The 13,209-nt window shown below is 42.6% G+C and overlaps 2 protein-coding genes across 2 annotated transcripts; one reads left to right on the plus strand and one right to left on the minus strand.

Moving 5' to 3' along the window:
• Nucleotides 1-355: 355 nt before the first annotated feature.
• On the plus strand, nucleotides 356-8,673 carry LOC135550931 (sphingolipid delta(4)-desaturase/C4-monooxygenase DES2-like). Its single transcript, XM_064982183.1, has 3 exons — nucleotides 356-651; nucleotides 4,469-5,211; nucleotides 8,282-8,673. Exons 1-3 carry the CDS (start codon nucleotides 570-572, stop codon nucleotides 8,423-8,425), a joined length of 969 nt encoding a protein of 322 aa, XP_064838255.1. The 5' UTR covers nucleotides 356-569; the 3' UTR covers nucleotides 8,426-8,673.
• A 1,248-nt stretch (nucleotides 8,674-9,921) lies between these two features.
• LOC135549234 (putative transcription factor Ovo-like 1) lies at nucleotides 9,922-12,521 on the minus strand. Its single transcript, XM_064979257.1, has 4 exons — nucleotides 12,362-12,521; nucleotides 11,372-11,613; nucleotides 10,901-11,090; nucleotides 9,922-10,807 (listed from the first exon to the last, which is right to left on the minus strand). Exons 1-4 carry the CDS (start codon nucleotides 12,468-12,470, stop codon nucleotides 10,485-10,487), a joined length of 864 nt encoding a protein of 287 aa, XP_064835329.1. The 5' UTR covers nucleotides 12,471-12,521; the 3' UTR covers nucleotides 9,922-10,484.
• Nucleotides 12,522-13,209: the final 688 nt, after the last annotated feature.

Below are 13,209 nucleotides of genomic sequence, written 5' to 3' on the forward strand. Positions count from 1 at the left end.
GTGGTGGAAAATGCTGTCTCAGGTGCCACTCCGGAATCTCCCTTAATTGTTCAACTGAGTTGAGATCTGAGACGGCCATGGCATATGGTTTATATCATTTCCATGCTCATCAAACCATTCAGTGACCACTAATGCCCTGGGATTGGGTGAATTGTCATCCTATGGCAGCAAAGCCATGGTAGCCAAAATAATGGCCTTCCCAGCATTATATACATGACCCTAAGCATGATGAGATGTTAATTTCTTAATTAACTCAGGAACCACACCTGTTTGGAAGCACCTGCTTTCAATATACTTTGTATCCCTCATTTACTCAAATGTTTCCACTATTTTGGCATTTACCTGTTTAACCAACTGTCGTGAAAGTGCGCCCACTTAATTAGGCGTGCCGCAGTCTATCTGTATGACCTTATAGCCTACCTGTGGACGGGGGTGTTTGGTACGAGCAACTTGGATCTTTCCTCTTCATTTTCCCTCGCCTTTTTGTACAGGCGGACTGTGTGTCTCTACTCCGTTTTTTTGTGATAAGAGCTCGGGGAACTGGCAGATAGTCCTACCGTGAGCAAGAGATGGGGAACACGGTAACGAGGGATGACTTCGAGTGGGTATATACGGAGCAACCGCACTGTAGTCGGAGGAAGCAGATATTAGGTAAGCAGCCCATTCTCTGACGTCCGTATCAATCGTCGACTGCTCAAAAATACATTGGCCAAAGGAATGTAATTTTGTTGTCTTGTCGAATGGCATAAATGCTTGTTTACTCCTGTAAAATCCAACAGATGCTTCCTTAGGCTTAGCCATATAGTCTAACTAGGCTATATACATTTCACAATATGGATAAGACTTTACATAGTCTCTAACTTTTAATTAATCACTTTTTCTTTAACCATTTGGTTATGCATGTTTTCACTGATTTACTCTTAATTCAATGAAGCCTGATCATGTTGTACCACCAGAAAGATGCCGTTCCCATGCAATGATGACGAGTGATCATCATCATTCACATCCTACATCAATGACCACTTGACTGATAAAGTATAGGTTATCAGGTATTTTGATATCTTGGGACATGACATCCTACTACTCGTGTATTCCTTCTGTTTATCTATAGCCTAGTAAATATTGTCTTAGAGGCACAGGATATAACCAAGACCGAAACTGGTGTAACCTAACCACCTGTTTGACAGGTAAGACAAGTTTTCCTTGCTAAGTAGTGGGAAACTTGGGTTCAAGGTGAGGAAATGCAGATCCTACTTTTGAATGGGAGCTTCTTTATTTGCATGATTGTGGCCATCTTGCTCTGAGGCGCTACAGACAAATATTCATACTATTAGTTAGCTTTAAGTTTATTTCCTAAATTGCAGTCCCATAATTTTGATTTGAGTTTATCCCAATGGACAGATGTAAGTCATTGTATGATTCTGTTGGCCAGTGTGTCTGAGATTACTGATTTTTAAATACACTATTTAAACCTCCAATAAAATGTATTTGTAAAAAGGGCTTCATAAATACATCAACAGTTGTCACAAAGTGCTTATACAGAAACCCAGCCTAAAACCCCAAACAGCAAGCGATGTAGAAGCACAGTGGCTAGGAAAAACTCCTTAGAAATGCAGAAACTTAGAGAGGAACCAGGCTCTGAGGGGTGGCCAGTCCTCTTCAGGCTGTGCCGGGTGGAGATTCTAAGAGTACATGGCCATTTAAGGCCAGATTGTTCTTCAAGATGTTGAAAGGTTCATCGATGACCAGCAGGGTCAAATAATAATCAGTGGTTGTAGCGAGTGCAACAGGTCAGCACCTCAGGAGTAAATGTCAGTTTGCTTTTCATAGACAAGCAATGAGAGGTCGAGGCAGTAGGGAGAGTTGAAAACAGCAGGTCCGGGATAGGGTAACACGTCCGGTGAACAGGTCAGGGTTTCATTGCCGCAGACAGAACAGTTGAAACTGGAGCAGCAGCACAACCAGGTGGACTGGGGACAGCCAGGAGTCAAAGGGCTGTTCAATATCCAAATCAAATTTTATTTGTCACACACACGGTTAGCAGATGTTAATGCGAGTGTTGCAAAATGCTTGTGCTTCTTGTTCCGGCAGTGCAGTAATATCCAACAATTCCCTAATTACACACATCTAAAGGGGTGAATATGTATATCGAAGTATTAGAGGTCGACCTATTCTTCTGTATGGCCCATTTAATTGGGGCCGATTTCAAGTTTTCATAACCGGTAATCAGCATTTTTGTGCGCTGATTACGTTGCACTCCACGGCGACACTGTGTGGCAGGCTGACCACCTGTTACGTGAGTGCAGCAAGGAGCCAAGGTAAGTTGCTAGCTAGCATTAAACTCATCTTATTGATAGTTTTTTTTATCTTAACATAATCACTAGTTAACTACACATGGTTGATATTACTAGTTTAACTAGCTCCTGTGTTGCAAATAATCAATGCATTGCCTGTTACTTTATCATCGAATCACAGCCTACTTTGCCGAAACGGGGTTTTTTTTTTAACAAGCGCATTCGCTAAAAAAGAACTGTTGCACCAACGTACCTGACCATAAACATCAATGCCATTCTTAAAATCAATACACAAGTTTTTTTGTTTTTTTTAACCTGCATATTAAGTTCAAATAAATTCATGTTAACTGGCAATATTAACTAGGGAAATTGTCAATTCTCTTCTGGATATATACAGCAGTTTGGGCCGCCTGGCTGGTTGCAAACTATGAAGACCATTTCTTCCTAACAAAGACCATAATTAATTTTCTAGAATTTTACAGAATTATGACACAACATTGAATGTTGTGCAATGTAACAGCAATATTTATACTTCTGGATGCCACCCGTTTGATAAAATATGGAACGGTTCTGTATTTCACTGAAAGAATAAGTGGTTTGTTTTTGAAATGATAGGTCATTAATAATGGTCAAATTCAGAAACTAAGGCTCGTATTTCTGTGTGTTTATTATAGTTAAGTCTGACTGAGTGGTGGTAGGCAGCAGCAGGCTCGTAAGCATTCATTCAAACAGCACTTTCCTGCGTTTGCCAGCAACTCTTCGCAATGCTTGAAGCACAGCTCTGTTTATGACTTCAAGCCTATCAACTCCCGAGATTAGGCTGGCAATACTATAGTGGCTATGAGAACATCCAATAGTCAAAGGTATATGAAATACAAATGGTATAGAGAGAAATGGTCCTAATAACAACTTAGTCTTCAAAATTCCCAGTTAAGAAGTTATGTTAAAAGGAACCACCAGCTTTCATATGTTCTGAGCAAAGAATATAAACATTAGCTTTTTTACATGGCATATTGCACTTTTACTTTCTTCTCCACACTTTTTTGCATTATTAAAACCAAATTGAACATGTTTATTTATGAGACTAGATTTATTTGTATTATATTTAGTTAAAATAAGTGTTATTTCAGTATTGCTGTAATTGTCATTATTACAAATATATTTAAAAAATTGTCAGATTAATCGGTATCTGCTTTTTTGGTCCTCCAATAATCGGTATCAGTGTTGGAAAATCATAATCGGTCGAGTATATGTATGAGCGATGGCCGAGCGGCATAGGCAAGGTGCAATAGATGGTATAAAATACAGTATATACATGAGTAATGTAATATCTAAACATTATTAGAGTGGCATTGTATAAAGTGACAAGTGATCTATTTAAGTGGCCAGAAATTGGGTCTCAATGTAGGTAGCAGTCTGATGGCCTTGAGGTTGAAAAACAGCTTCTGTCTCTCGGTCCCAGCTTTGATGCACCTGTACTGACCTCGCCTTCTGGATGGTAGCGGGGGGAACAGGCAGTGGCTCAGGTGGTTGACGTCCTTGATCTTTTTGGCCTTCCTGTAACATTGGGTGCTGTAAGTGTCATGGAGGGCAGGTAGTTTGCCCCCAGTGATGCGTTGTGCAGACCACACCACCCTCTGGAGAGCCTTGCGGTTACCGTACCATGCTGTGATACAGCCTGACAGGACGCTCTTGATTGTCCATCTGTAGAAGTTTGTCAGGGGTTTAGGTGACAAGCCCAATTTTCAGCCTCCTGAAGTTGAAGAGGCGCTATTGTGCCTTCACCACACTCTCTGAGTGGACCATTTAAGTTTGTGACAAGTTCCTTGGCGTACACAACTTTGGTGCCCTGGTGGGGCAAAGCACATCTGGTTTTCATTCTTTTCTTATAAGGGACTAATTTCTGGTCCTAGAAACCAGGTGAGTGCAATTAACTGACGGGTAGAAACAAACCAGAAGTGTTTTGGCTTTCCAGGACAGGAATTGAACAGCCCTGTTTGGATGTCATAACACTCTAAATAAGGAATCAATAACTATTTATATCTGCCACATCATCTTCTGAAATCAGCTGCATTATAATATTGTCTGTCACGAGAGACCAGTGTAAAAGTAATACTGTACCTCAATTTGTTTTTGTTTTTTTCCTCACCCCCTCCTTTCCTCCCACTCCACAGCCAAGCACCCGGAGATCAAGTCCTTGATGGGCCCTGACCCCCAGCTCAAGTGGGTGGTGACAGCCATGGTCCTAACCCAGGTGCTCTGCTGCTTCCTGGTACGCGACCTCAGCTGGAAGTGGCTCATCTTCTGGGCCTACATGTTCGGCGGTTGCATCAACCACTCCCTCACGCTCGCCATCCACGACATCTCGCACAATGTGGCCTTTGGAAATAAGGATGCCATGTGCAACCGCCTCTTTGGCATCTTCGCCAACCTACCAATTGGCGTGCCATACTCCATCAGCTTCAAGAAGTACCATGTGGACCATCACCGTTACCTGGGTGGCCATGGACTCGACGTGGATGTCCCGACCCACCTGGAGGCTTGTCTCTTCAGCTCCCCCGCACGCAAGATCCTGTGGCTCTTCCTGCAGCCGCTATTCTACGCGTTTCGTCCCCTGGTGGTCAACCCTAAACCTGTAGGCAGGCTCGAGCTGTTGAATTTAATGGTGCAGCTAGCATTCAATGCTTTCATAGTGTACCTCTGGGGGCTTAAGCCTCTGGTCTACCTGATAGCAGGTTCGCTGTTGTGTATGGGACTGCACCCGATCTCGGGGCATTTTATCGCCGAACACTATATGTACCTGAGCGGGATCGAGACGTACTCGTACTACGGGCCGCTGAACTATATCACCTTTAATGTGGGATACCACATGGAGCACCATGACTTTCCCAGCATCCCCGGCAGCCGGCTCCCTCAGGTAACTCACTTTTCATGAAGGATAAACTGTTTGTTTAGGATGAAGGTGATTGTAAGACATTAAATAGACTTGGTTCAAATACTTAATCTTTCGTTACTTTGAGTGTTTGCTTGAGTCTGCCCGGAGTGCCAGATGGGCAGGGATTGACTTTTTTTCTATTTGTTTAATATGCCAGACCACATCAAATGGGCACAGATAAAGTATTTAAATTGATTTCAAAGTAACCCTGGATTGGATGTGAATTGTGATTATAGGATGTGAACTTGTGTAGGATATCAATGGTGAAATGTAGCAACAGTTTTCTGTTGACTAATGTGCCCTCGGTATCATTCCGTTTGGTGCAAACCCCTGGCCCTAATGATCGCTGAATCACACCAGTCACGTGGCATTCAACTTTAAACCTTGCTGGCATTCCACTGACAATTGTGAAAGATTCAAGGCCCATATTCCTAGTGTCTCAGACTCTGAGTAAGTCACCTGTCCATATAATCTTATTTATATGATCTATAAAGCTAAACTGATCCCAGATCAGCACTGACAAAGGGCAATGCTGACGGACTGACATCAAAGGGACAATGGATACTGAAAAAGTTACTACAGTGGTGTGGTGAAACAGAACACATGGATTGCTACATCTTGACTGCTGTTATGGGTGGAAGCACAATGCTGAGCAATTAGCTGTGTGTGTGTTTGGCTAACACTATGAATAGGAGCTAAGGTCTGTATCGTTTGTGTACAGCAGTCATTAGGGAGGACTGGTGACACCCAAAACAACAGTTAATGAGAACCTCGGTCTTTGTAGAGACTGTAAGCTAACAACTTTTACTATATCACAGGATCATAAGGTATAAGGAGCAATAAAGCAGTTATGGTTGTGATGAAAGTCTTTTGAAATAAACCATCTCACCTAGCATAGTGGCAGAAAGTAGTGGTACTGAGGGTGCTGCAGCACCCCTGAAAAATCAGAGTAAATAAGAAATGCTTTTATTTGGGAGGCCTTTATTACTCCTGTATGTGTGGACAAATATAGTCCTCAGCAGTGCAGGGACAATATCTCCAAGTTACTTATTTGTATACTTACCTTGAAAGCAGTCTGTGGACAAGGAGAGACTGCAATCCACGCTTAAGGCTTGTTTACCTAGCCACTGCCAGCAGCTGTGCTAATAACAGTAAAATAAACATTTTGAACCAAGTCATTGAGCTTCACTATCTTTCAGACTGACAATCTTTCACATTGCTTTGACTTTTGGTTATAAAATGCAATGGAAACAAATAGTTCACCTAAAGTACAAAGTGACTTATCTTTTCAAGCAAAATAAAATGTTATAAAACCTCAGTTATGGAACAAATCCCATGATGCCTCACAACAAGCCTCTAGATATGAGTTTCAGTCATAAACTGTGGAGGAATGCTGCAGGCCCACCCCTATGTTTTGCCACCTGGCCATAGTGGTGTTCCTATTCTGTCAATACAGTATCTAAAGCCTTGTTCACACTGCAGAACGTAATGCTCTTTTTCAAATACCTTTTGGAATACTGACTGTCCAAACAAAGTTACAAGTGACAAGGGTATTTGTGTTTTCAGACAGCAGTCATTTTCTGCCATGGCTACTCCAGTCATGGTAGTGATGGGATGTGTGCACTGGGGTGTAGGCTGATTGGTGCTTGTGCTTCATATCACCCAGAAGTTAAGGTGAACAATGCCAGCCATTGACGTTGCTCTGAATGTTCAAAATCATATCGTAAGAACCCTTTTACAGCTTCAAAGGATAAGATGATCCAACTTTCAAAACAAGTCCTTATTGGCTAGCCAAGGCAGTCAACAAGCTAGCTCTTTAGCACTCTTTAGCACATTCACAAATTTGTTGTAGCACATTCACAAATTTGTTTTGTAAACAATTAACAAGCTAGAGGGTTTGAAATTGATCAGATTCCATGTGATTTCTGGCTGTTCAGAAAATGAACGATCGGCTAGGCAATTATTTTATTTGAGTCACTTGAAACTGCCAATGTGAACATGGTTTAATAACTTGTAGGCCTACTTGTCAGACGGTCCTGTTATGACAGTTAGACAAGACAAAGGCAGACAGATGCTAGAATGACAGGGTGACGTAAGCCTTCTTATGAAAGATGATCTGGTTGGTCTAGTTCTATCCTGACTTGACGTAGTTTGACAGCTTATACCACATTTTAGGATTGTTAAAGTTTTGAATTTCATTCTTGTTAGGAGTGGACATTTTTAGTTTTCTGGTTACAGGCATGTGGCTCATACATAAATTAAACAACTGACAGGACACAAGCGGTAATGTGTTTGAACAATGTTCTCCTGTTATGTTTTACCCCATTTATTACTTTTGTTACTATGGGTACAGGGATGTTTGACACTTTGTTTCAGTCTCACTTTTCCTCAAAATATTAGCATCTTGAAATGCCCTAGTCTCTCCCACTGGTCAAGCTAATCAAATTTAATTTGTATACTAGGTCTTTGTACAGATGGCCTTAAAAAAAAACATGTATCCCACACTCTGAGTAAGCTTTGTTTAGGCCCTTCTACCTGGGGTCATGATATAAAGATATACTGAAGAAAAATGTAACTGCATCATGCAACAATTTCAAAGATTTTACTGTGTTAGTTCATAGAAGGAAATCAGTCCATGGTAATGCATTAATTTAGGCCCTAATCTATAGATTTCACATAACTGGGCAGGAGCGCAGCCACCTGTGGGCCCACCCACTTGGGAGCCAGGCCCAGCTAATCAGTGAGGTGTAGTTTTTTTTTTCCCCCCCGCCTCAGTAGACAGACTAGCCATAGATACGGGGCCAGTATTCATCGAGAAGGAGTGCTGATCTAGGATCAGCCCCTTTCCCGTCCATGTAATCTTATTTTTTGTTATCATCTAAAAGGCCAAATCAGAACTTACTGAAATGCTTTGTGAATATTGGCTGTGTACTTGTCTGTACACTAATGGATCCATTGATTATCATCCTCTGTGTGAGTTCTCATTGCTGTGCTATTTACTCTCATCCCTTCACATTGTAATGAAAAATAACTTTCTCTCTCTTTTGTCCAGGTGAAACAGATGGCTCCAGAGTTCTATGATGATTTACCACAGCATGACTCATGGACACGGGTGCTCTGGGACTTTGTGTTTTGTGATTCGCTTGGACCTTACTCCAGAATTAAACGCACCTTCCCATTGGCTAAGCAAGACTAAGAGCCCATGCTCTTGATCTTCTGACCAATGATCTTCCACAAAAGTGGCTTGACAACCCAGCTGGCAGGGAGTGAAAGGCTTCTCATTTCTTGTCCAGATCTTTTACTCTGCAGACGACTGATGTGCTGGTGTCACATTCAACTCACCAGCATGAGAAGACTCTGAACACTTTTGAATGTTATGTTACCTTAGATGTACTGTAAACTATAATATCCAGATGTATTGTAGAATAAAAGGTACTCAGCTGATTGTGATGAATAATTAATTGATCATAAACATTATGGCTGTGATGGTAAATCTAAAAAGTTGCAGTTGTGACAGTTAGATTTGATTTTATTCCCTCCCAAGCCCCCAGAAAAGTCTCCTATTTGTACATTAATTTCCTGGGTCATGTTCACTATGCACCAAATGGGATGAACTACCTGAACTTGTCCAATAACAAAGATTTTTGTTTTGTTCCCTAAATCCCATATTGGATTAATGATTCACTCAGACTTCTCATTCCTAACTCACAATATTGAACTAACTTGTTATAGTATTTAGTAACTGTTATGGCTTACTGGCTCGATCTTCTAGAGTACAAATGTTACAATTTTTCCCTGATCTGTGTTGCAATAAGTAAATATGTGCCTAAACTACAATCTCTTAGCTGGCTGCACATCAGAGAAATATGGTTGACATACAATGATAAGCAAACACTAAAATCCTTTAGGCTCTTGTTTACATAGACTGCACCTCTCTCGTACCCTGCTTTAGAATATTGCAGAAAGCAAATACTATTGAATGAGATTTTTATAGTGTAGAAAGGCCAAGCTATAGAGCACCATGAGATTGGCTCACACCGTAGTTCTAAAACCTAGAGGGGTGCAGCTATCATTTCCATTTATTGCTTTTGTGATGAGACAAGGTAGCACAATGGAGGGCTGTTGCCAGAAGTCAATTCTAATTATGTGGCTCTATACAGGGTAGACCGTCATGGTAAATACGATTAAAATATATATTTTTAACTGACTTGCCTAGTTAAAGCAAAAAAAATAAATGGTTTAATACAATGTGTCCCAAATGGCACCCTATTACCTATATAGTGCACTACTTTTAACTATATCCTTATGGGCCTCGGTCTATAGTAGTGCGCTTTCTTAGGGACATGACCCAAGTGGAACTTCACGTCCAAGGTGACCATCTCTGTTAACAGGGCTGTGTTCAGTGAGGTGAAATGTTACAGATAAACAGTTAGTGATTCCCAATTCTACTGGACATATATGTTCAACATATTTTAAACATTTTGAACGTTTCACCTCACTGAACATAGCCCTGGTAACGTCGCATAACATTCAGATAGAAAGCTGATAGGCAATCATTGTTCTATACTAGGTATTTCTGATGGGTCTGTAATGTTGCACCCTCCTGAACACAGCCCTGGTAATATACAGTATTATACAGTAGCACATTCCTCTTATTGGAATTAGGATTAAAAGGAATTATCCTGAGATTGGAACATTTATTTGGTATTTTATGCAGCACATCTTTAAAACACAATATCATAATGAAACGTCAAACATGCGGCAGCAATACCCCATGCAAGTCAATATAACATGGGATGATTGTAACTGTACAGGTGGGAGGATGGGTGGCAAGGAGAGGAGGGACAGGCATGTGTGCCAGGGATACAATTTATTTTGAAGGACACATCGATAAGTCACCAATCCACAAAAACATACCTTTAATCAACATTGACCGTAGTTGACTATTGACCAGACACACCCTCTCCTTAATCTCTCTGCATTACCTAAAGTGGACACCAGGGGGCGGTGTTTTTAAAATAGCCACACCAATGCTGATGATTTTCAATGTTATTTTGGCCTTCTGGCCAGGCACTGACTGGGTGGGGAATAACCCCAAACATATTGTCCATTCACCTTACTGTAAAATTGATGTGTTAGCGTTGATACTAGCCTGTTTCTGCTCTGTGGCAAGGTTACAACGAAGGAATTGACTAAGGCAGAAACCGAATAGCACACTTGAATGTTATTAGCGAATCTTCACCCAGGAGTTTAAATCAACCCACATAGTACCCAGTGGGATACATCAAGAAGGGACTGAGTTTGTGTTCGGTGGGCACGTTGTTGGTGCCCTCGTGTGCCTGGCGACGGTAGTAGCGCCGCAGGGCGGGGCTGCCTGGGTGGCACTGGCGCACGTGGAGGAAGTACTCTTCTGGACGGTTGGACGTGTAGCCACAGTCCTCGCACACAAAGATCTTGGAGCGGCGCTGGCGGTAGGCGTACTGCTGGCGCACGCCATGGATCTTCCTCAGGTGGGATTCAAGGGAGCAGCGCTGTGTGAAGGCCTTGTCACATAGCTCACAACGGTACGGACGGATACCTGGTGGGAGGGGAGAGAGGGTGAGGAGAGTGTGTTTGTGTGGGGGGGGGGGGTTAAGACTGAGCAGTGTGTGTCTGTGTTTTCACACCTCACCTGTGTGTGTGCGCATGTGCCTCTTGAGGTCGAAGGTGTCGTTGAAGCCCTTGCCACAGTAGCGGCAGGGGTGTCTCTTCACCATGCTGTGGCACTTGAGGTGACGCGTCAACATGCGCTGCAGGGGAAACACCTTGTGACACACCGAACACAGGAAGTCACCCGAGCCGGGAGGTACACGGGGGCGGGGCTGAGTGAGAGAAGGGAGGTTAAGACACAGACACTGCTTCAATTTACTGTCAGCTCTTTCATAAGGGACTCTAGGACACATTCAGTCAAATATGGTTTTTCATGAGTTGTGAACCTCCTTTAACAGCATATCACTAAGTTTTCCAGGTTTCCTCTGAGTGATGAACATGACTTGGAAGGATGGCATTCCGAGACTATCTACCTATACATAACTGTGTTTCACAGCAACCAACAGACATCTCATAGACACCAATGTCTCATAGAAATACAGTGGAAGTTTACCTTGGCTCGGGATGCCAGTGTAGCAGGGTGGTAGAAATGACCCTGGTGCTGGCCCATGGTCCGGGACAGGAGATTGGACCAATCTTGGCCCCTGTCTGGCCCGACCTCTGGTCCTTCCCCTGGTAATGGTCCTGGTACTAGTCCTGATACTGAAGAGGGGGTTGCTGGCTCAGGCAGAACCACAGGTTTAGGGAAGTCAGGGCAGGTGACTGTTGTAGACTGCACCTCAGCCTTCTCACACACTGAAAAGGTAAGAGACACACACTCAAAACACGCATAGACATCCATAACAAATGACCAACCTATGAGGCAACACCAGTATCAAACTGCCTGTGAGGCTATTCAATAATATTCTGTCCTCTGATAAAAACAAACTGTAACTTCCCTACAAATGACAACAATACAACTCAAACTAAATGCAAATATGGATTGTCTGTATAAAATAATATTATTAGGGTTTCTTGGACAAAAATTATATGTTGTACTAAATACAGTAATGATCGAACAAAATAACGATGCTCCAACACACCGGAATTCCTAAAATTTAGACATCTGTGGCATTGTGTTGTGTGACAAAACGGCACATATTAGAGTGGTCTTTTATTGTCCCAGAACAAGGTGACCTGTATAACGATCATGCTATTTATTCAGCTTATTGATATGCCACACCTGTCAGGTGGATGGATTATGTTGGCGAAGAAGAAATGCTCATTAACAGGGATGTAAACACATTTGTTCCAAAACATTTGAGAGAAATAAGCTTTTTGTGTGTATGGAACATTTCTGGGATCTTTTATTTCAGCTCATGAAACATGGGATCAACACTTTACATGTTGCATTTGTATTTTTGTTCAGTGGTTTCTCTTTCCCTTTTTTTGTACACATTTACTATTTTCTCAGATACTATTTACAACAGTAGTAGAAGAAGAAGGAAGATAAGAAGAATCCTTGTCTTCTTGAACAATATGAATAAACATATCCCGAACTGACCTGTTCTGTTGTCCTCTTTCCAGTCTGTCTGCTCTGGGTCTCTCCACCTCCATCCTCCACATGCCCCCTGTTTCTTCTTTTTCTTATTCAGTAGGAACGACCGCGGCATCCTCTCTCTCTCTCTCTCTCTCTCTCTCGTCTCTGTATGAATCTGCTACTTTCTGACTCTGAGGCTACTGTCAAATGCTCCTGTGTCCCACCACTTTGGTTTTGTGTTCAGCTACAGGACCATGTATCACCTTACACCCCCCTCCCCCCCACTCACTGTTGGCCATCCCCTCACCATCGTGCCAATACCCTCTATCCAACCTCTGTCCAGGTAGCTCAAGAAAATCACAGCGCTCATTTCCATAACACTCATTTAGATGGTTGGGGCGGGGTGGGGTTGCGGAGGGGGGAGGCTTTTTTACTGGTGCACACCTGCGTTGACTGTGCGCGTGCGCCTCTTTTAACTGGTCCCCCACTGGTTTTGCATGCCAGGCAGTGAGAATCTGGCCTCCACATTCAAGTGGACCCTGTCATGCAAATGTGGACCCGGCTGTGCCTGGACAGAGGGCCCGGTCGGAGTAACAGGAGCACGCACAGAAGAGCCACAGCCTTTTCTTCTCCCCCCTGCTCGGATTGTCTGGTGGATTTTGGTCTCAGACAATGGCCATTCAAATGCAATAGAAAGGGCTAACTCCTCTACTGTTTGTCCTCCGTTGACTGCTCGGTTTAGAGAAACTAATAACACTTGTAAGCGTTCCATCCCCACTCATGGCTGTTGATTTATTGAGTGAATTATTCTGTAAATAGACAGGTGAATGTGGCAGGTGAATGCACAGATATTCCTCCATTCAAACCACCTC

Source organism: Oncorhynchus masou, chromosome 12 (assembly GCF_036934945.1).
Source record: "Oncorhynchus masou masou isolate Uvic2021 chromosome 12, UVic_Omas_1.1, whole genome shotgun sequence".
Taxonomy (NCBI): domain Eukaryota; kingdom Metazoa; phylum Chordata; class Actinopteri; order Salmoniformes; family Salmonidae; genus Oncorhynchus; species Oncorhynchus masou.

Coding starts and splice junctions, on each gene's coding strand:
- LOC135549234 (XM_064979257.1), bottom strand. CDS start 12,470: ATGCCGCGGTCGTTCCTACTGAATAAGAAAAAGAAGAAACAGGGGGCA. Junction 11,091..11,371: donor CACTGGCATCCCGAGCCAAG/GTAAACTTCCAC, acceptor TCTCTCACTCAG/CCCCGCCCCCGTGTACCTCC. Junction 10,808..10,900: donor GCACATGCGCACACACACAG/GTGAGGTGTGAA, acceptor CCCTCCCACCAG/GTATCCGTCCGTACCGTTGT.
- LOC135550931 (XM_064982183.1), top strand. CDS start 570: ATGGGGAACACGGTAACGAGGGATGACTTCGAGTGGGTATATACGGAG. Junction 652..4,468: donor TCGGAGGAAGCAGATATTAG/GTAAGCAGCCCA, acceptor CCCACTCCACAG/CCAAGCACCCGGAGATCAAG. Junction 5,212..8,281: donor CCGGCAGCCGGCTCCCTCAG/GTAACTCACTTT, acceptor TCTTTTGTCCAG/GTGAAACAGATGGCTCCAGA.